General features: G+C 41.2%; 1 protein-coding gene and 1 long non-coding RNA gene across 2 annotated transcripts; one reads left to right on the top strand and one right to left on the bottom strand.

The window, feature by feature from the left end:
• The first annotated feature begins 673 nt into the window (after positions 1-673).
• LOC124269007 (interleukin 17-like protein) lies at positions 674-3,174 on the top strand. Its single transcript, XM_046704036.1, has 2 exons — positions 674-750; positions 2,407-3,174. The coding sequence occupies exons 1-2, from the start codon at positions 694-696 to the stop codon at positions 2,881-2,883; spliced, it is 534 nt and encodes a 177-aa protein (XP_046559992.1). The 5' UTR covers positions 674-693; the 3' UTR covers positions 2,884-3,174.
• Positions 3,175-19,580: 16,406 nt separating this feature from the next.
• Positions 19,581-22,942, bottom strand: LOC124268997. The gene is made up of 2 exons (XR_006896397.1): positions 21,252-22,942; positions 19,581-19,687 (listed from the first exon to the last, which is right to left on the bottom strand). It is a non-coding gene; the product is annotated as an uncharacterized LOC124268997 (long non-coding RNA).
• Positions 22,943-23,429: the final 487 nt, after the last annotated feature.

Here is a 23,429-nt window from a genome sequence, read left to right as displayed (position 1 = left end):
CTATTTACAGCGTTACTCACTGAGAGCCGACCCACCTACTATACAGCCCGGTGATAAATCATTAATGTCCAACACGCCTGAGCCAAACTACACTCTGACGTAGGACGCTCACAGTGGGTAGATGCGCTGATCGTATTGAAAGAACCGGATTTAAAATACCATCTCGCTCTTCGTGGGTGATATGAAATCTGCATAATTTTAATTTGATGCACGTATTCAAATGATCACGATCTCACCTTACGGATATAATCAATTGCAATTTCCTACATATCTTTAAACTGTTGCGGGCGGGAGTGTGATCGTATTATCGCGGTTACTGGCAGTAAATGATAAAATAGGCACACGCAACGGTATTCAGATATCCATCGTATCGGGGGTAAACGGGGATTTCCCGTCACGAAGCGGGTGCATCTAAAAATAGACCGTAGGAAGATCGGATGTAACCAATCAAATTGCTTATAACGACCGTGGCCCGCTCGAAGTGATTTCTCAGCCTGTTCACACTGAATAGAACGTGTTAAATTTTAGAGTAGGAAGTTTGACGTAATACTTATTATTATCAACCGAAGCTTTGTTAATGGAAGTTCTTGACAAGAATGACCCCTGTTCCGTGTTCTGGTGTATATATAGAGATAATGCCACATTCCTGCCTCATTTCTGTCAAAGCCTCCAACTCATCACATAGGTCTGAGAATGTGTCACCATCCTGGATACCCAATGCTGATGTTGGCGAGTTTCTGTTTGTATATGGTAAATATCTGAGCTTTACACTCATCTGAACCTTTTCACAAGGTCGAATCATGCAAATGTAATTTTTGGGACTCGAAAAAGAAGCAATTTTTTATTTTCTGTTTTAGGTAATGATAAAAGTGTGTGGGTAATATACATTGCTTAAACAAAGTTAAAATAACCAAATTATTTAATATTACTATAATTAGATTCTTAGAGAACAACAACAAAAATGCCAAAAACGTTTATCATTTGTATAATTCCTAAAATGTATAACTTGTTTTGATTATTTGGGTTGTTGCTATTATTATATATATTATAAATATATATTTGTAGACATTATTGAAAACAGAATACTGATGAGGCTAAGAAATTCATTACCTGCAATGCATTCGATATCTTTATTGATTTGCCATATCATCATTATCTGAAGGTGATGATATGATTTAAGTAACGCTTTAAGTACTGCTGTAAACTGACAGTATGACTTTAAGCTTTGATTGTTTGGTGTTTAACGCGGTATGTTTGTATGTTTAACGCCTCGCTCAGCAGTATTCCAGCAATATGGCGGCGAGTCAGCGAGCCTGACCATCCGATCCCGTTAGTCGCCTCTTATGACAAGCATGTTTTGCTGAAGACCAATACTGACCCGGATCTTCATGGGTAGTATGAGTTTAAGCATACCATATGAATGGATTCGGACAATTTGACAGTCGTATCATGTTTGGTTTGAAAGCGGTGATTGATACAGAGACATGTGTCTGTCCATGCCTGGTAATGATTAGACAACTTCTAGACATAGACTGGGTCTAGATCCGGGTCCTGTCAGTATCTGGTGGCGGTGCCAGCAGGTTATATTGACAAATCCTCACAAAGACTGCAAGACATATTGACAAATAGAGGCAGTGACAGCAGGTTATATTGACAAATCCTCACAAAGACTGCAAGACATATTGACAAATAGAGGCAGTGACAGCTGGTTATATTGACAAATCCACACAAAGACTGCAAGACATATTGACAAATAGAGGCAGTGACAGCAGGTTATATTGACAAATCCTCACAAAGACTGCAAGACATATTGACAAATAGAGGCAGTGACAGCTGGTTATATTGACAAATCCACACAAAGACAGCTGCAAGGCATATTGACAAATAGAGGCAGTGACAGCTGGTTATACAAATCCTCACAAAGACTCCACACAAAATACTGGTATTGACAAATAGAGGCAGTGACAGCTGGTTATATTGACAAATCCACACAAAGACTGCAAGACATATTGACAAATAGAGGCAGTGACAGCTGGTTATATTGACAAATCCTCACAAAGACTGCAAGACATATTGACAAATAGAGGCAGTGACAGCTGGTTATATTGACAAATCCACACAAAGACTGCAAGACATATTGACAAATAGAGGCAGTGACAGCTGGTTATATTGACAAATCCACACAAAGACTGCAAGAAATATTGACAAATCTATGTAAAGACAGCAAGAAACATTGTCAAATCTACGCAATGACTGCAAGAAATATTGATAAATCCTGGACATGAGTGTGGATGTTGTTACCACACATACGCAAAGACTGCACGAAATATTGAAAACACTTTGTTGAGAAAACGAGTGAAACAATATCACAAGACACATTCGTAACACAGATCTTCTCTCTTCCAGCTGTTCACTGTCGGCGTCTGCAAAAAACGAAGTGAACCAACAATATGCAAAGATTCCCCGGAATTCTCAGTTGACGAAACCATGAACCTCCTGCTCCAACCACCCAAACACTCCATGCCCTTCAATAGAACAGACACCGAGAAAACTACCTCCACCCAGGAAGATTCAAGGTGTCCAGGTAACGGTTTCGGCGGTACCCCTCCGCTGAGCACGTGCCCGCACTATACCGTCTTGAACTATGACCCTAACCGAATCCCTCAGCTGGTGTTCGAGGCTAGATGTCGCTGCAAAACATGTCTAACCGAGACGGGCAGTTCTAAGGGTCAATGCAAGCCTGTGTATTACTATAGGCACGTTCTTCAAAAAGACACCAATAAGGCAAAAGAATGTTATTTTCGAAAAGTGAAAGCCTTCAGCGTGGGATGTCATTGTATTGGTTACAACGTACAACCAGACTCTCCGAAAACACCCCGGTGATGCGATCATGTCTGTAGACTAAGATGATATCATTATTTCCAACTTTCACTTTGTATGGTGCTGAACTCCAAATGAACTGCAATCATTTGTAATATTTTATTGAAAATCCTTACGAACTTTTAAATCATGTGTATAATGTGATATTAAGTTATTGTGATACTGATAGTCTTGGTTGACTGATTCTGATTGTCTTGGTTGACTGATACTGATTGTCTTGGTTGACTGATACCGATAGTCTTGGTTGACTGATACTGATTGTATTGGTTGACTGATACTGATTGTATTGGTTGACTGATAGTCTTGCTTGACTGATACCGATAGTCTTGGTTGACTGATACTGATTGTATTGGTTGACTGATACTGATAGTCTTGGTTGACTATATAGCGATGTCGATCCAAAGTGTCGAATTCGACTGATATCAAACGACACTGCCTTATATTTGCATTGTGTTTGGACACTTGTCTCTGAATGCTTGTGTACATATTTTGTTGTTTAGTTGGTAACATTGTAAAACCCCGTTATCCGGGCGATTTCTGTCATCATACAATACATATCTTCGTCACCAGTTTTTGGTACTGGCTTAACGGGGTTCCACTTTATGCAAAGCATTTTCCGTTAACACAAACGTAGAACCAAATGAGATTTGTACTTTCAAAATATATAAGCTGGTTCTTACTTTATTCATTTGCAATGGGAACTGTTTGTGTTTACGGGATAAGGCTATTCTAAGCACTGTCAGATTTTGTTTTTGCCACTGTTTAAGTGAAAAATTACTCAGAAGCAAATTGTATGCATTTATTTATTCAACTCTGTATTTATATATTCGTTTATAATGCGAAACTCGATATGTTGTAGTTGCCTATTGACGCCAGAGTGCGTGATCGGGTTGATGGGTGTTTGTTGGACTGAGTGTATAAGTGAGTAAGTGGAGAGTGGATAAACAAATGTTTGGGTAGGTGTTTTCGGGTGAGGCTGTGAGTGAGAGATTGAGTGGGTGGATCTGTGGATGTGTGGCTTCAGCTTAGTGAGTGAAAATGGTTTTACACAACTTATAACGATATTCAGGTCATATCGGGTCTTATCATAATGTCATTGTACGAAAATACGGCACTGAAGACCGGACTACGGCGGAACACTCAGCTACTGCCCTACCCTGGCACCTCGTACCTTTAGACATAATCAGAGTGAGTGAGTGAGTGAGTGAGTTCAGTTTTACGCCGCTTTTAACCATATTCCAGCTATATCACGGCGGGGGACACCAGAAATGGGCTTCACACATTGTAACCATATGGGGAATCGAACCCGGGTCTTCGGCGTGACGAGCGAACGCTTTAACCACTAGGCTACCCCACCGCCCGCTATTGCCGTGATGGTATTGTATTTATTGAGTGTTTTTTTGGTTTGTTTGTCTCGTTTTTATTCCATGCACTTAGCCTTAATCGTTAGTACATTACGATTACATCAACTTTGATGTCGGTCGTGATCTGTGCTTAAGGTCCAATGTTAGCCAATGAGCGTGCTCATGGCACTATAAACTATGTATGTGATATTCACAGAAGTGTTTAGAGAATTTTTCTCTCGTGATGTATGAATATTCTCATTCAACTTATGAATCTTGTTGCCCAATGTTTTGTTACAATACTCATGTCACACATTGTTGTTAATAAATGGTTTCAAATGTACAAAATGTTGAATGTCAGATTTCTGCTATCAACCCGTTTTTCACAGCTAGTTTATTCTACGTATTTTACACACGAACAACGATGTGTTTGAGAACACTTATGAATATGAAATCTCATATCGCTCCGGAATTTGTAAGTTTTGTTTCGCGCACTTGTTGTTGTTCTCTTTGTCCAACAACATTTATTATCAATCTTACTCTCTGTTTTAAGTTTCCATCCCCATACCACAAACGCGATACCCCCGACACACCCGGAAGACCCCATTACTAATATTGGAGGAGGGCTGAACGTCCTAAGACTTAACTAAGACCTACGTTCTATATTTCAATCTTCCCTGTATATCTGGGTCATCGTAGCTAAGTGTTGACGTCGAGGCTCAACACTAAACACCTTGTCTTATTTCTACAAACAACAATATATGTATATATGTACCTACCACCTACCTGTGCCTGTACCTACCTGTGCCTGTGTGCTGTACCTGTGTACCTGTGTGCCTACCTCCTTGTGCCTTGCTTGGGCTTGTGTGCCTACCTACCTACCTACCAACCTACTGTGTCTACCTACCAACCTACCCACCTGCCTACCAAGCTTGCCACCTACCTACCTATCAACCTGCTTCTACCTACCTACCTACCTGTGCCTGCCTACCTACCTCCTACCTACCTGCCAATGCCTGTGCCTGCCTACCAACCTGGACCTGCCTGCCTGCCTACCAACCTAATACCTACCTGTCCAGACCTGCCTGCCTACCTACCTGGACTTGCCTACCTGCCTGTCTGCCTGCCTGCTGCTACCTACTCACCTAATGCCTGACTGCCCACTCACCATCCTGACTGTCTGCCTGCCTACCTACCAACATAATAATTGGTTCATCACCAAGGATCACCTACCTACCAACATTTGACCTACCTACCTACTTACCTACTCAACCAAAACCAAATGACTGCCTTACCTACCTGACCTAACGCCTACCTACCTACCAACCTACCTGCCTACCTACCATACATCCTACTTTCCACCTGCCAACCAAATGACTGCTTGCTTCCAGGTGCCGCGTTATGTACTGGGCTCCTGCAAGAATAAAGCCACCCGTTGTGGTTTCAAACCAGAACTTTGTTTGATAACGTTTAACTAGAGCATTGTTTGACACCCATGAGTTTGATATGCCTGAAGGCGTAGCAATGTTCTCTCAAGGAATCGAGAAAGGTGTTTGTCAGCAAATATCTGTTCCATGGGGTTGTTGACGATATTTAAACCAGTATTTTTGACTGAATATAACTACCTACTGACCCACGCTTACTCTTACCTACCAACCTAATACCTGCCTACCTGACCTTACCTACCTACTTACCTACCAACCTAAATGACTGCCTACCTACTGACCTACGCCTACCTACCTACCAACCTAATACCTGCCTACCAGGACCCTACTTCTACCTACTTTCCCTCCCCAACGTAATGCCTGCCTACCTACCTACTGTAATACCTACCTACCTACCTACCAACCCACATCTACCTACCTACCTACCCAGCCTAATGCCTACCTACCTACCTACTACCTACACTACCTACCTACCTACCAACCTAATACCTACCCACCTACCTACCAACCTAATACCTACCTACCCCTACCTACTTACCTACCTACCACCTACCTACCAACCTAATACCTCACCTTACCTACCTCCCAACCTACATACCTACCTACCAACCTAATACCTACCTACCTACCAACCTAATACCTGCCTACCTACCAACCCCAATGCCTACCACCCCCTACCCACATCCCTACCTACCAACCTACCTACCTACATACCTATCAACCTACCTACCTACCTACCTCAACCTTCCTACCTACCAACCTACCTACCTACCTACCTACCAACCTAATACCTGCCTACCAACCTACCTACCTACCTACCTTTCTACCTACCAACCTACCTTCCACCCACCTACCTACCTACCAACTACTAATGCCTACCCCACCTACCCTACCTACCCACCTGCCTACCCACCTACACCTACCTTTTCCTACCTACCTACCAACCAAACTACCTGCCTACCAAATGACCACCTACCTAATGCCTACCTACCCCTACCTACATCCCTACCTCCACCAACCTACCTACCTACATCACCTATCAACCTACCTACCCACCTATCAACCTTTCCTACCTACTCACACCCACCAACCTACTACCTACCTACCTACCAACCCAATACCTGCCTACCAACCTACACGTACCTACCTACTCACCTACCTACTACCTACCACCCTAATGCCTACCTACCTACCTACCTACCTACCAACCCATTACCTACCTACCTTTCCTACCCATTCCTACCTACCTACCCACCTAATACCTGCCTACTTACCTACCAACATATTACCTACCTACCTGACCTACCTACCTACTTACCTACCAACCTAATGCCTGCCTGCCCACCTACCAACCTAATACCTGCCTACCAACGTACCAACATAATACCTACCTACCTGACCTACCTACCTACTTACCTACCAACCAAATGACTGCCTACCTACCTACCTAATGCCTACCTACCCCCTACCTACATCCCTACCTACCAACCTACCTACCTACATACCTATCAACCTAATACCTACCTATCAACCTTCCTACCTACCAACCTAATACCTACCTACCTACCAACCTAATACCTGCCTACCAACCTACTACCTACCTACCTACCTACTTACCTACCACCCTAATGCCTACCTACCTCCCTACCTACCTACCTACCAACCTAATACCTACCTACCTTCCTACCTACCTGCCAACCTAATACCTGCCTACTTACCTACCAACATATTACCTACCTACCTGACCTACCTACCTACTTACCTACCAACCTAATGCCTGCCTGCCCACCTACCAACCTAATACCTGCCTACCAACGTACCAACATAATACCTACCTACCTGACCTACCTACCTACTTACCTACCAACCAAATGACTGCCTACCTACCTACCTAATGCCTACCTACCTACCTACCAGACCTACCTACCGACTTACCTAACAACCTAATGCCTGCCTACCTACCTACCAACCGTATACCTACCTACCTACCAACCAACCTTACCACCCTACCTACCTACCAACCTAATAGCTGCCTTCCTACCAACTAATACCTACTTACAAGACCTGCCTACCCCATACCACCTGCCTATAATAGACTACCTATACCTGCCTACCTACCCAATACTCTACCTACCTACTTACCTACTTATCCCCAACCTAATTCACCTTCACTACCTACCAACTTATACCTACCTACCAACCAAAAATACCTTTCTCAGACTTACCTACCACCAGCCTAATAGCTGCATACCCTACCTACCTACCAACCTACCACCTACCTACCAGACCTACCAAACTTGATGCCTACCTACTTACCCACCTACCTACCTACCACCACCCATCCTACCTACCTACCTACCTACCAGACCTACCTCCACCAACCTGTAACCTACCACCAACCCATCTACCTACCTACCTACCAGACTCCACCTACCAACCCACCACCTGCCTATCACCTACACCCACCTACCTACCACCCATCACCACCTACCCACCACCCACCTACCTACCTACCCTATCTACCTACCTACCTACCTACCAACCTAATACCTATGTACCTACCAACCTAATACCTACCTACCAGACTAGACTTACCTGCCTACCTATCTATCATGGGACTTGTTATGCATAGTCATTATTTGACATTTTGTTGAACTGCATACTCGTATTATTTCTAACTGTTTGACTATTTAGAAAACAAAAATGTTTGGAATGATTGGTTCTGTCAAGAGAATCGCTTGACACACAGAGAAACATTTGAAAGTGCTGGTTCTATCACTGCAACAGTTTGATTGATTCTCTTCAGAAAACTATTTGACAGCCATGGTTCTATCTAGAAAGCCATTTGACACTCTTGAACCATATCGGGAACTTTTAGCAATACGTTGTTCCATCAAGATAATTGGTTTCCACAGTTTTGCCCAACCATTCGACACCTTTGATTTCAGAGTACCGCGTTATATACTGGGCTCCTACGAAATAAACCCACCCGTTACATGTCGTTTCAAACCAGAGAACTGTTTGATAACGTTTAACTAGAGCATTGTTTGACACCCTTGATTTGATATACTGAAAGGCGTAGCAATGTTCTCTCAAGAGAGAATCGAGAAAAGTGTTTGTCAGCAAATATCTGTTCCCTTAAGAGTTGTTGACGATATTTAAACCAGTATTTTTGACTGAATATAAAAAGTAAATTCGCGGCGCTTGTGTGTTTTGTTTACAATGGGTATTCCCTCTGCTGGTTTTCAATGACAGACATGACATATGATATATTGAGGGGACGTGACTTCCTTGACGCATTGTGAATCTATGTGGGTCAAAATTTCATCTTCCTTGTAAGGTCTCCGCTGACATTCACGTATCGTTTCACCTGAAACATACACGACGTCGGATTGTAACGCCGGGTGTCTCCCCTTTTGCAATTTGGAAAAGCACATCCTTGTCGCTGATTGGTTGCATTGTACGAGCAGCAATTCTCTTCTTGAATTTTATTGGTTGAATAGTATTTCCTAAGCTAGGAGGGGATTGCTGTGCTGAGGATTCACTGTTAACCTCGCATATAACCACATACGTATCAATACCCGTGGAGATCCGGGTTAGAATTGGTCTTCAGCATCCCATGCTAACGGGGTCGGGTGGCCAGGCTCGCTGACTTGGTTGGCACATTGCGTAAATCGATGCTCATGCTGTTGATCACTTGATTGTCTGGTCCAGACTCAATTATTTACAGACCGCCGCCATATAGATGGGATATTGCTGAGTGCAGCATTAAACAAACAGACAATACTTTACACTTTGTGTCGCCATACAGCTGTTAAGAAACAAACAAAACTAATTATTATTTGTGAGCAGTTTGACTGAGCCAAAGAATATTTATTGTTTTTTATATTTACAACATTGCTTTACTGTTAATAGGATTTACATAATGTATCAATGTAGAGCCTCGAACCCGGGTCTGTGGCGTGGTGTGTGCCCACTGGGCCACCACTACATCTTGGAAGTTGACGAGAGTCCAGTTTCCTGACACAGTGTCTCTAACCATACCCTGGTATACAGAGGTGAGGACATTCAGGTATGAATCTGTATCAAATACAGTGTGCGAAATAGTTTCCAAATTTTGCTAGCCAGTAGGGATAGCTATGCCTGAAAGTTACTAGCCCACAAAATAATTAGCTTGCCGAAATTTGAATGTAGACACGATTTCATCATTAAGTTGCTAAAATAATGAACATTTTTATCAGGCCATAATCTTGCATGATTTAAAAGTGTGTTATAGAGTGATATATACTCTATCAAAAAAGAAACGCATATAGGAATTTCAACTGTATTTTTATATTTATTTTGAAACATCTTGTAGGCTTTATGAGTCAATGAAATATAGCAAAATTGCACACTGGGAATGCAGACTTATCCGTCTTTGGCACCAACTCGAGGAAATTCAGTTTGAGTGTCACATGGATACGTGTGGTGGCGCGGAAGTCAATACCTCGTGTGAACACCATGGGCATCCAGAACTGCACGGCATCGCCTCGGCATCGAACGAATAATACTCAGAATCTCGTGTTGCCCAATCGCAGCCCACTCTGCCTGTAGTGCCTGTGCGAGTTGCTGAAGTGTCTGGGGCCGAGGGTTACGGCGTCGCACCCGTCTGTCCAGGGCATCCCACAGATGTTCGATCGGGTTTAAGTCCGGTGATCTTGAGGGCCAGGGGAGCACATTGAAGTTGTGGTTCTGGAGGAAGTCTCTAGTGTGACGTGCTGTGTGGGGCCTGGCATTGTCCTGTTGAAACAACTCCCTCTGGCGATCAATGATTGGAAGGAGGTGTGGGCGTAGGAATTCGTCACAGTACCGTTGAGCTGTCAGGTTGCCCTGGATCATCACCAAATCACTTCTCCTACGGCAGGTGATCTCCCCCACATCATAACACTGTCCCGGCCGAATCTGTCCACCTGGGGAACGCAAGCGTCGACGAAACGTTCACGTCGACGTCTGTACACCCGCATTCTTCCATCGCGTCGTTCCAATAGAAATCGTGATTCATCACTGAACCAGATTCTACGCCAATTCGGTAGGTTCCAGGCCTGAACGTTGGTGCACCATTGAACTCGATGTCGACGATGTTGTTGTCGAAGGACAGGGCCAAAATAAGGTCTTCTGGCACCATAGGACTACATAGGACTCATAAACAGAGCAAAACCTTTTGTAAAATGAATCACGTTTTAATTCATTGCTACATGAAATTGCTATTTTCATGATGCGTTTCTTTTTCTGGAGAGTATATTTACAAAATAACCCCATGAAATTCCACTGGCCATTTGGGCCAGTGACTTTGAAGATTTACTGGCCCGACTGGATTTTTACTAGGCACGGGCTAGCGGGCCAGTGGCTATTTCTCACACTGATCAAATACCCCAATCGCAAATGTATTAGAAGTTTGTGTATACTAGTAGTATGCTTCTGCTGCAGTTGTACTCGATCAGAAGCTGGTGTAGATCAAGATTCTCTACCCCTTGTCCACCAATCAACCTGTGCATTAGAAGCCCGTGTAGATTTTAACCAAGTGCCCAAACCGCCCTTGTACTGAAAGCTTGTATATGCCGATATCATGCACCACTTGTACTCAAACCATCCTTGCATTGGAAGCTTGTATATGCCGATATCATGCACCACTTGTACTCAAACCATCCTTGCATTGGAAGCTTGTATATGCCGATATCAAGCACCACTTGTACTCAAACCATCCTTGCATTGGAAGCTTGTATATGCCGATATCATGTACCAGTAGTACTCAAACCATCCTTGTATTGGAAGATTGTTTATGCCGATATCATGTACCAGTTGTACTCCAACCATCCTTGCATTGGAAGCTTGTATATGCCGATATCATGTACCACTTGTACTCAAACCATCCTTGTATTGGAAGATTGTTTATGCCGATATCATGTACCAGTTGTACTCCAACCATCCTTGTATTGGAAGCTTGTATATGCCGATATCATGTACCAGTTGTACTCCAACCATCCTTGTATTGGAAGCTTGTATATGCCGATATCATGTACCAGTTATACTCAAACCATCCTTTTATTGGAAGCTTGTATATGCCGATATCATGTACCAGTTGTACTCCAACCATCCTTGTACTGAAAGCTTGTACATGCCGATATCATGTACCACTTGTACTCCAACCGTCCTTGTACTGAAAGCTTGTATATGCCGATATCATGTACCAGTTATACTCCAACCATCCTTGTACTGAAAGCATGTATATGCCGATATCATGTACCACTTGTACTCCAACCATCCCTGTACTGAAAGCTTGTATATGCCGATATCATGTACCACTTGTACTCCAACCATCCTTGTACTGGAAGATTGTATAGATTATCATCATGTACCCTTTTACTCCAACCATCCGTGTACCAGAACGATATTCATAGGCGGATCCCCAAAGCAAAACATTAGCCTCAATGTGGTCTTTAGTAATTTTCCAAAGGGGGTGGTTTTTTTTGTTCGAGCCCCCTGCTGAAGCCCCCAACCCCCTACTCCCCTCTTGGATCCGCCAATGATATTTACATCTATCGTAAACTAACACCTGTTAGCTTTGTTATGCAAGTCGTAATGCCAACAACCGGCCTGTCTACCACAGATTCGGACGCCGTGATGCAGCAGAAATTCTGTCGAGTGTGGTGTGAACATGTCCTCATTACCCTTGTACCTGATACCTGTAAATACACGATCACAATAACTCTATTTGTAGCGACTTTGTAGAGGAGTGATGTGTACACACGAAGTGAAAACTGTACATGCACGATCTGAATACCCCTAGTATTTGTAGAGAATATGTACAGAGAAGGATGTGTACACACGAGGATAATATGGTTTAACCCCATTGGTCAAACATCATTAAATCACCAAGGCCAAGGGTAAGGTCTCTCATAAATCAATGATTGTTACCTAAGTTAAATAATTGTGAAATTACAGGTAAATGCTTCAGAATTATTCAATTAATAAGATCAAAAACGTTGCGGATATTCAATACTCTCTCAAGACAATCGCGGATGGATTAGACGAGGCATACTCCAAATTAAACGTCCAATGTTAACTTGGTTTATTCCTTGCCATTCTTCATGCAGAGTAGCGCCAAGTCCGTTGACTGGGCGCAGGCTCTCATGTTGCATTTACCACAGGCAATACTAGTATTTCCACTATCGAGTCATAGTCAAACAGTAATTGGTTCATCAGAACATAATGAATACTCGTACAGACGTATGTATTCAAACATTGAACTCACTGACATTGACCAAGGCACTTCCTGCAACAGCAGTATGTACAAGACTATTAATGAAATAATATCATTGAATTATAATTTCTACAAAATATCTCAAATAGATATAAAACTATTTTCATGCATTCTTGTCACCGTCTGCCGCTGACACAGGTAGAGGCCAGACCAGTCCTTTTTTAGGAAAGAAAATGTGCATCATGTCCCTCAAATAATAACTTGAATACTAATATTTCTTCAATGTGTGTATTTCTATTAAACAAGAAGAGCTTCGTGTTTCCTTATTACAGTAAGCGATCATAACCTTTCACAATGACTGCGTTACATCAGTGTAAAACATACCTACTGCGAGGAAACTGGGATATGTCTGCCAACAAATGCTTTATACATTTAAATAGAACAACTATTGTGCATTTTGCCGTCATGTCAGGAAATGATGGATGGTTTCTCTGTATGCTATTCGCAGTTCTCTTCTGATCTGTTCATATAAATGTCCCAATCTTACAGTACCTCCTACGAATACAAGACTAATGATAACTGCCAATGACTAAATAAATAAAACGACAGTGCAAAGGACTACCCACTTTTGAAAACCCTCATAAATACATTCTATTTAAACCATGCAATTATCTTGTTTTAGACAGGAATTTCACTTCTGCAATTCAACGCAACGATTAGGATATATCATATCACATTTTAATGATCATATGATATTTTGCTGGTTGATTCTGCTTCGCATTTTGGAAATTAGTAGTTCAAAGTTAAGTCCTTTAATTAAACGCAGTCATTTATATTTTGCATAAACCCATCTCTACTCTACTGTCCATCAACTGAGGCATCTGATGAGAGGGATGTGACCGATAATCTGCCCATGACGTACTCCAGAATACCGGACGGTGAAGATGGAGAGGTTGTAGTCACATACCTCCATCGGCGAGAAGTTATTATTGTACACGATCCTGAGCGTGAGGAGATATGCTTTGTTTTCTTGTAGAATAGTTTCGATGCTCATTGACTTGGGCATGTAGGACACGCTTATACTCAGAGTAAACAAGTGTACTAGTAACGGTATGACATGAAACTGGACGCACTAGACAGTGGGACAGCCGGATTGGGGGTGGGAGTGGGTGGTAGTGGAGGTTTTAGCGTATCAAGTCCCAAGTTAAGGAGGAGTGGGCATGTGCCCTGCTGTACTTCATTTACACCTAGAACAAATATTCAAAGAAGGATAGGGTATTTTTCGTAAATTTATTCGCATTTGTGTTCGATCGTACGTGCATTGGCAAACTCCAAAGTAATCCATTTTGATCTGTGTAATCACATGGGGGTGAGGGAGGTCTCGGCACAATGACAAATCTGACCTCATATTTTATCGATGCAAGGAACGGGGCGTAATTAAACGTGCGCCTTTCCTCATACACTTCCGTATTTTACGTTTCTAAAGGTTTTATTCGGCATTTAGCGGAGAGGACAAAATGAGATTTTGCATTGTGGAGACAAGATCAGGCAAGGTGAACTATGACGGCAAGCTTTTCCTCGATTGATTCTGAATGCTCAATCCACAATTGCACCCAGACAGTGCCCTTCCTGGTCCAGTATAGCTGTCACCCGCACATCGCAAGTGGTAAACATGCGTCAAGCGTCCGGGTCGGGTCGATTAAACAAGATAATCTGTATTGACAATTGTCATTTTACATTATAATATACCAGGTAGTTTGTATAAGTGTTTGTTTTAAACAGAGAAGCTGTATGCGATATAACGCACGCTTTCTGAAGACTCATCACATATTGCTTACATGTCCTCTGTCAAACCTCTATCTGGTGATAGCTGATACCTGATAACTCAAGAGCGAGTAACTGACGATATAGCAAGATACCACAACGCTGTTTTTAAATGTTATTGATAAACAGATATTGAGTACAATCATTTTATTGAAATAGGGAAGAAGGCGTTTTAAATGCGTAATTTTCATTTTTCTTAACTTTCATTTCATGTGATCGATTTTACATTATCATAAAATGTACCAGTAAATTAATATTACAATGAGTCTGTATGAGTATTTGGCATACATCTCTTTATCTACACCTATTAACCGTCAGACACTGTATTGCTACAGGACATAGATTGCTACGGTTTCTCAGGCCTTCACGGCTGTTTGTTTGTGTTCAACGCTTCACTCAGCAATATTCTAGCTATATGGCAGCGGCATGTAAATAACCGAATCTGAGCCAAACAATCCCGTGACTGATATCACAGGTATCGATCTACGCAGTTGGAGTAAGTTATGTATTAATCAAGTGAAACATGGACTCCTGAAGACCAATTCTTCACTACAGTAGCTTGCTAACCATCAACAATTGGCACATAGTGATGTTTCTTCCCTACGACTGACGAGAAGAACTAACAGTCCAAGAATGGTAGAGCAGGTATGAAAAACCCTAATTAAAACGAATAGTTTTCAGGGAAATTAATTAACTTTCTTAAAACGTGAAAATATGTGCAATATTATGTAACAACCACGTTTGATTTTGTTTGCTTCCTGATTGGCGAACCATCTGACCTGAGTTCCCAAATTTGTTTGTGGAAGACTTTTCAAGATTTGATGCATGGTGACAAAAATGATGTCCGATGCAATTCCCTATTTTGACTTGTACCATACGTTCGTGATTGTGTTCAAGTGAACAGTTGACTAGTCCTTGAGGCGGGATACACTCCCATTTCCGCGAAAACCTGGTACCATCACTTTCTTATAGTGATTCATTACACATGCTCTGTCATCGTATCGCATGGCGTCAATTACTGGATTGTCTGGTCCAGTCGTACAGCTATAAAACTGCTGAATGCGACGTCGACCAAACAAATACTCATGATATGGTCAGAACTGTACAATCGAAAGGGTTATGTCGTTCCTGTCTGTAAACGCAGTTAACCTTTGTCTGCCTGCCTCATTTGAGTTAAGCTACTCGTATTATTCAATGCTTCTCCAAACACAGTACTGGGTAGCTGCAAATAACGAATAATTGGCGTCTGGTTGGAACGTGTTCATGTAGTCGACCGTGAAGCTTAGTGAGTTAGTGTGTCAAAATGGAACATTGCATCAGCTTTAGTTCAACCACATTTCTAGGTGTGCAAATCATAGATGCGGCACATTGCACCCTTGATAAATGATACTGGTGACGAATCTCAGTATTTATTTATCTGTCCCAAATCAGAGTTAGAAAGAGAAAAATATATTCACAAGAATTGATTAGACCAAATATGTACAAAATGAATATCCTATTTAACACCAATAAGCTAGGAACTTTAAGAAAACTTTCAATTTTTGTAAAATAATTATGGTTTTACTTAAGAAATAACCTCAATGCCTTAATACGTAACTTGGTCGACGTATGTGGTGCCCTAAAACCTACAATGGTCTTAAGTGCACATTAATCATAAATAAACATGAGTGGGCGGAGCTTATGTGACGATAGACGTACATTGCACCTATCATACCGTTTGTATATAACGATTAGGTTGTATGTTGTATAAATGTTAACATTGTTTATGTACCTCTTATGATACAGTTTGTAGCCCGAGTGAAATATGTTTCAGTTCAGCTAGGGATCCGACACTGTTCTGCCTCATTATACGCGGTTGATCCGTCTTCTGGCGACGGGTCACAAACATTTTATGCTCCTCTACATTTTATGAGTATAACTGGCGCTTGCTTTAATTGTTGCTAATTAAACATTACCCTCCGATGCACAATGAGAGCAAATAATTCTTCAATACATTTGGAAGTTCATATAACGGGACTGTAAGTTCGAGACGAAGGTAAATCGAAACAAACCCAAACGAAAATGCCGATGATTGACAGCAACCTATGAAGCGAGGACTTCATAAAATTGATTATCTCTGTATCATAAGCTCAAACATGGCATCTATCAATTTAAAGAATCCTACTTTTCATGTAAAACGTTCATTATCGGTCGCTCTTTTTCGCTTTTCTTTAGATTTACATGAGTGAGTGAGTGCGTGAATGACATAGACTACCCGGAACCTAGACATGTTAACGAACAAAAGACTTAATTAGGAATAGGATTGCATTCAATCCACATGTCTCCAAAATATTGAACAAACCTGAAGACATCATGTATATGATGTAAATTCCACATGCAATTTCTGGACTGTCAACTGAATTTAATGATACAACTATTGTATATTAATACTTCTAAGATGCTTCGGTGAAAGATCAAAGGCGCCGACAGTCCTTTATCATTACTCGTAGTTATCGTTAGAAAGTATTAAAGCTGACTTGTCAAGCGACATTCCACGATTGCATTGTGGGAATGTAAACATTGCAAACGTTACCGTGTCGCTGAAAACTTGTGAGTCGAATTGAGACATGTTAACCGTCGTAAATCATAAACGTAATATTTCCACCAAATGTTAGCTGTGAGAAGCAACTGCAAACCAAGAAACGGGATGCAACGGAGTAGTTTACTGTAGGGGGCTGTACGAGGCGATGACAACTGACATGCATCGTGACGTCGCTTACATTGTGACGTAATGCAAAATTGTTCGATTACGAGGGGGCAGACTAGAATGGCGCAGTGACGCCAATACATTGTGACGTATTGCAAAAAGCGCACATTATCGTCTGATAAAGTACTGTCGGCGCCTTTGATCTTTCACCGAAGCATCTTAGAACTAGGCATATTTAGTTTAGTTCTGACTGACTGAGTTTGGGTTTACGCCGCTTTTAGCAATATTCCAGCAACATCACGGCGGGGTTTAGTTCTGAACATTATGTACGGATGCTACAATTTTGAACAAAGAAACTTTTTTTAAAAACATGAAAAGTTTTGGTCAAACGTAGCAGGAAAAAATAATATTTTATACAAAATTGGAGATTACGTAAATGGAGTCATTTTGCCTTCAGAAAACAGGAAATTGTATCTGGGAGCATCTAATTTAAAACTCTTCCTGGGGGAGCTTGCCCCCGGACACCCTAGATCTTCTGGAGCTTCTCGGGTAGTATTAAGTAAGTATATGATATATTTTCATTTGTACATTTGGCGAATGTCGAATGAAAACAGAATATTAAGTATTTTCTTTAATGTTAAGGGGAGTTCACATGGCAGCCAAGGATTGATGAGTAGCTCAAATTTATCATATGAAGAGATTATGGCATGAAGACCAAAAAGACCCAAAACTCGTGTATTGACATCTTGAGTATGCTGCACATTCAGTTACCCCATATAAGATACTGTATGTAGATGGCGCTTTAGTCTGTTAATGGTTGGGATAGATTTTAAACATCCGTTTGCATAGATGAATTGTTTTGTGGACATTAAAATTTATATTTGAGACGTTGTTTCTTCTTTCTGTATTTCCAAAAAATGTGTTTTACGTTCACTTCTAATTGTGTGCCAGTTTCAATGTCTATCCAATTTGTTAATTGCTTCCACCCTATTAAGAAAAGTTAACTACGGCCCTGACATGCTGTCATCGAACAACAAGCGTGAAAAAATGAACGAACGAACGAATACCCTGCGGCAGTGATGTTATAGTAAGTCATATCTATGCCGCAGTGTGGGGAATCCCTGAAAAGTGTGATTCCATGTCAACCAAAATATTGGGAAAATAGGATATTAGATGCCTGACTCGGAGATTATGAAATTTGTAAGAAATTTAGTAAAAATAGTTTTGGTTCCCGGATAGAAACGCGTGTTTCAACAGTCCACTATGACGTGAGGGGTTCGTGACGTCAACACGGTAATACCTTGAAAACACCTCGCTGTGACTCGTACTTGGTAATTTAAAAATCGTGATGACGTATACACAAGGGAACTTGATTTCATTCATGAAAGAAGTGTTACATCCTCTTTTCACGTTAACAAACTTCACGTTTGGTTCAACTGCACTGTTCCGTATCCTAGAAGGGTATCGAGGCAAGCTAGGTATGCATATCCTTTTGTCAAGGAGCATAAATTACACCCATACACTATTTTACAAGTGAATCATTCTCTCGAGAAACTTTGAAGGGTTTCAATGACCCTTTTAGGGGCTGGGCGTTGAATGTGGTATAGGCTTGGTTCAGAAAGATCCAGTGAAAATAAATTGTCGTAGTTAAGCTTGAAGGCAATTTTGAACAAAGGGGCGCGATGAATCAAGACCATCAGTTTGTCAGGTGTGGTTGGTTCGTTCAACTGGACGGCCGTGACGCGCTGACTCAGACGCACAGGTTACAGTTTCCGCAGTATTTGGAAGCAAGAATAACATCACTGAACTGAATATACTGTGAGTGAATAAACTGTGGCGAAAAACATCAATGCGTGTCTTAAGTAAAGTATACCCGTGAAGGTCCGGGTTAGAATATTGATCTTCAGTGACCCCTGCTTGTCGTAAGAGGCGACTAACGGGATCAGGTGGTCAGGCTCACTGACTTGGTTGACACATGCCATCGGTTCCCAATTGCGAAGATCGATGCTCATACTGTTGATCACTGGATTGTCTGGAGCAGACTCGATTATTTACAGACCGCCGCCATAAAGCTAGAATATTGCTGAGTGTGGCGTGAAACTCAACTCACTCACTCACTAAAGTAAAGTAACCCTATGGTAGACACAAAACAACACAGTATGTTACATAGAGATATTTGTACATTTTATACTTTATACAATATAGCTGTTGTCATTTGTTTTGGTTCAGGGCTCTTTGACAGACATTTCTGTGATTACCTTTGTCAAACCTGGAACATTAAGAAGCTGATAGTAGTCCTTGTGCTTCGTAACTGATGACCTCAAAGCGATCTTGTAACTTTAAATATACACTTTAAAAAATCACATTTTAAGGATCACATATTTGTGGTTTCAGTATCTACAGGTAAATGTTGCGATTTCAAAGTGTTTCTGATATGTAGACATGTATGTATGGACATTGTTTGCAGCATCTGATATTTCTTTCTATGTCTTTCTGACCCTACACAGCTTACGTTCTTCATTGTCAAGTACACCCATCGCATGTTCTTTTTTGTCGAATTGCATCTATTACTCTTGATAGTCCTTAAAATGTTAGGTGTCATCACATTTACCATAACCTAAAAGTCTGATAATATTTCACAAAAAACGTTCAGTTTTGTACCCCATACCCTCCAATATATCCTGTCCATTTTAAAGTTATTTTCACAAACACGTGTACAATAACTCCGGCCAGAATTCCGGGTTACATCCATAACGTCGAACGATGCGACTAAATGGCTATGTAGGTCAGGTTGGGTATACACACTCAAATTCCATAGGTTCGTCCAATCCTAAATCTACAGGCCGACATACATAGGTGGAATATGCGACGTTAAAGAAAAACACAGGGATATCTGCGAAAACACAAAAAACAGATCAATCCAGAATGAGTGAGTGAGTTTAGTTTTACACCGCTTTTTAGCAATATTCCAGTAATATCACAGCGGGGGACACCGGAAATGTGTTTCACACATTGTACCCATGAGGGGAATCGAACCCTGGTCTTCGGCGTGACGAGCGAACGCTTTAACCACTAGGCTACCCCACCGCCCCTAGTCCAGAATGAATGAAAGAATGGCAATGCGGTCTGGGACTAAAGACCCAGTTTTTACTAAGTTGTAATCATTGCAGATTTCATCAGATTTTGTCGTTCAAATCATGAGTTATTAATTGAATTGGGCAGGAGGTGGAATATTCCCAGATCAGAAAGATTAGGTCCATTCTGTATTGTCCCAAACATTGAATCCGAGTACCGTTTTTGTTTAACGTGCCCATTTTATCATAACTTAAGATATACACTTCTTCCAAAATATTATTGGGAATATCCAACTTCGGATAAGATGCCAGCATTATTTCTCTCAAAAGGTGTACTCTTGAGAAATCTCTGTAAATTTCTTTTTTTAGCAGCCAAGAAAAGACAAATGTTCTTTAAAGATGTCCCTCTTAGATAAACAATTTCAATGCATTTATTTTGTAAAAGCTGTTACTCATGTATAAATACATCTATTATAATTGCGAGCCATCATTTTTAAGCTTTCTGTCTACAACACATATATGTACCACAATATCTGTATCATGGGCCTGTGGCCCCTTTACGAAATAAACACATATCAACTAAGTTGTAATTCGTTATAAGTAAAGTCTTGCAAATCCGGATTCCCTTTCCCCAATTTGGGTTAGTTTAATGATAAAGTTGTAATAGTACTTTATTGATTGTACATGTAAACATCATACACACATGCAGCATACTTCACTAATATTATTAACACACTGGTCATTGAACATTTCTCTGACCTGGTCATATCGTGAATGAAATGAAATCCACAACGTCATAAATCCAGACCATATCTGTATAAACCGGGCCGTCATAACCTATTACATAACCTATAACATAAGTTCTATTAGGGATTCCCTCCACATCGTGATGACATGTGTACTTCAGCGTGATGAGGAAATGCACTGTGCTACACAACAGCATTAGAAACACACGAAATATCCTCGGTATAACGTTATCTTTAAATGTCGTATCGAGCCAAACAGATTACCATATCCTGTTCGGTGACCGTGGGGGTCTGCTAAAACTGACATTGTTTTTACACCTGATAATACATGATGCACCATCTAAATAATTATTGTAAACTGACACCTGATAATTAATACTGCGCACCGTCTGAAAATACCTGTCCTTCCGATAACGATGCGGCCGTCGACGAGACACTAACAGCGTCTGCTCGATTTTGGTACACTTACCCTATTTTAGCGTCATCAAGCAGACTCGCTTAGCCAGATTTCACCATTCGGTGACAGGTGCAAAGAAGGAGATATCATGACGCTTCAAGTAGTTTGATGATCATACAGATCAAACATTTGTTCTGAATCAGGTAGCAATAGATTTATATATACTCAGCAAAGAAAGTTAAGGACCACCCCAATTTTCAATATAAAGTATTAAATAGTTCATGTTATGATCCATATAATACTTAAATATTGAATATTGGGGTGGTCCTTAACGTTTTGTTGAGTATATATAGGTATATACAAGAATCCCACATAATAATGACACAAACACGAATTTTCCTCAAACATGTTTCAGTTCTATCTTTATCTTTGCTACTAGTCGTATGAAGAACCCAACGATATATTTCAAATAGTCATATTATCAACCTTTCTGCAGGTATACTCACAGTCCTGATTCATTTGATTTTAAATCTAAGACAGCGAAGATGGGGTATTGAAGGGATGGATATACGTATAAGCCTGGGTCAGTATGAAGATTTGCTATTAATAGCCAACCAGGAAGTACTAGAGAATCGGCATAGACTGGTTCTTGAACAGCTTCTGATACTGTTCCCATGTTTCTACATCAATATAATTTGCTGTGTAATGTATTGGATGTATTGCGATACAAGTGTTGTAAATCGATGTATTGTGCCGTGTGCTTCGTGACGCGATACAATACTGTATTGCCGTATCGCCACTGTACCCTTGCTGTATTCGACATTAATAAATTTAAAGATAATATAGAAAATAGAAGACTTTAAGACCAGTCACCGGACCATGATCACAGTATGAATTGACCTGCCTCTTACGACCAGCGTTGATTCCTGGGAACCATTCTCAGCCAGTGCCCCGTGGGACCGAGACTGTATCCCTGGACCCATGAACATTCATTGTCAGGCCACATTAAATAAAACATTTGTTTTTAAAAAAAACCTTGGTTTGTGTGAGTATCTGTGGCTTAAACGTTCCACACATATATCTGCTGTATATAAGCAACACGACCACGATGTCACTCGAGCTAGAAAGTGTCTCCTACAACCAGTGCTCGTTGTATAAGAAGCGACGTTATGGATCACTGGGTCAGGTCCGCTAACTTGGTTATGAATGCACTAACCCGATAGTGGCTCGTAAATGAACACATCAGAGTACAGGGTGAGTCAGTTAGTGAGTTCAGTTTTACGTCGCTTTTAGCAATATTCCAGCAATATCACAGCGGGGGACACGAGAAATGGGCTTCACACATTGTACCCATTGTACCAATGTGGGGAATCGAACCCGGGTCTTCGGCATGACGAGCAGACACTTTAACCACTAGGCCATCCACCGCCTAGATTACTGGGTACAGTAAAACTTTGCTAGGCCGGACCCCTTGGATCCGGGAACATCCTTTTTCGGAAGTTTACGAAAATCTACATGTTAAACTGATCTTCAGCAACCCATGCTTGTTGTAAGGGTCGACATCCCCGAGAGAGTGGTAAGCCTCGCTGATTGGGATGATGCATACCATTGCATTCCAACTGCGTAGATGGATGCTCATGGTGTAAGTCACTGGACTGTCTGTTCCAGACTCGATCATTTACAGAATGACATCACGGTGTCGGATAAGTGCTGGGTACGATGTTAAACAGAATGAAAGAGACATAACTTCATTATTAGGATTTATTGCTTCAGAGATTAGTTCATTTCACAGAG

Source organism: Haliotis rubra, unplaced genomic scaffold (genome assembly GCF_003918875.1).
Source record: "Haliotis rubra isolate DU_JTF1 unplaced genomic scaffold, ASM391887v1 Scf141, whole genome shotgun sequence".
Taxonomy (NCBI): domain Eukaryota; kingdom Metazoa; phylum Mollusca; class Gastropoda; order Lepetellida; family Haliotidae; genus Haliotis; species Haliotis rubra.
Note: the sequence above shows the minus strand (reverse complement) of the source record. Positions and strands in the feature narration are given on the sequence as shown.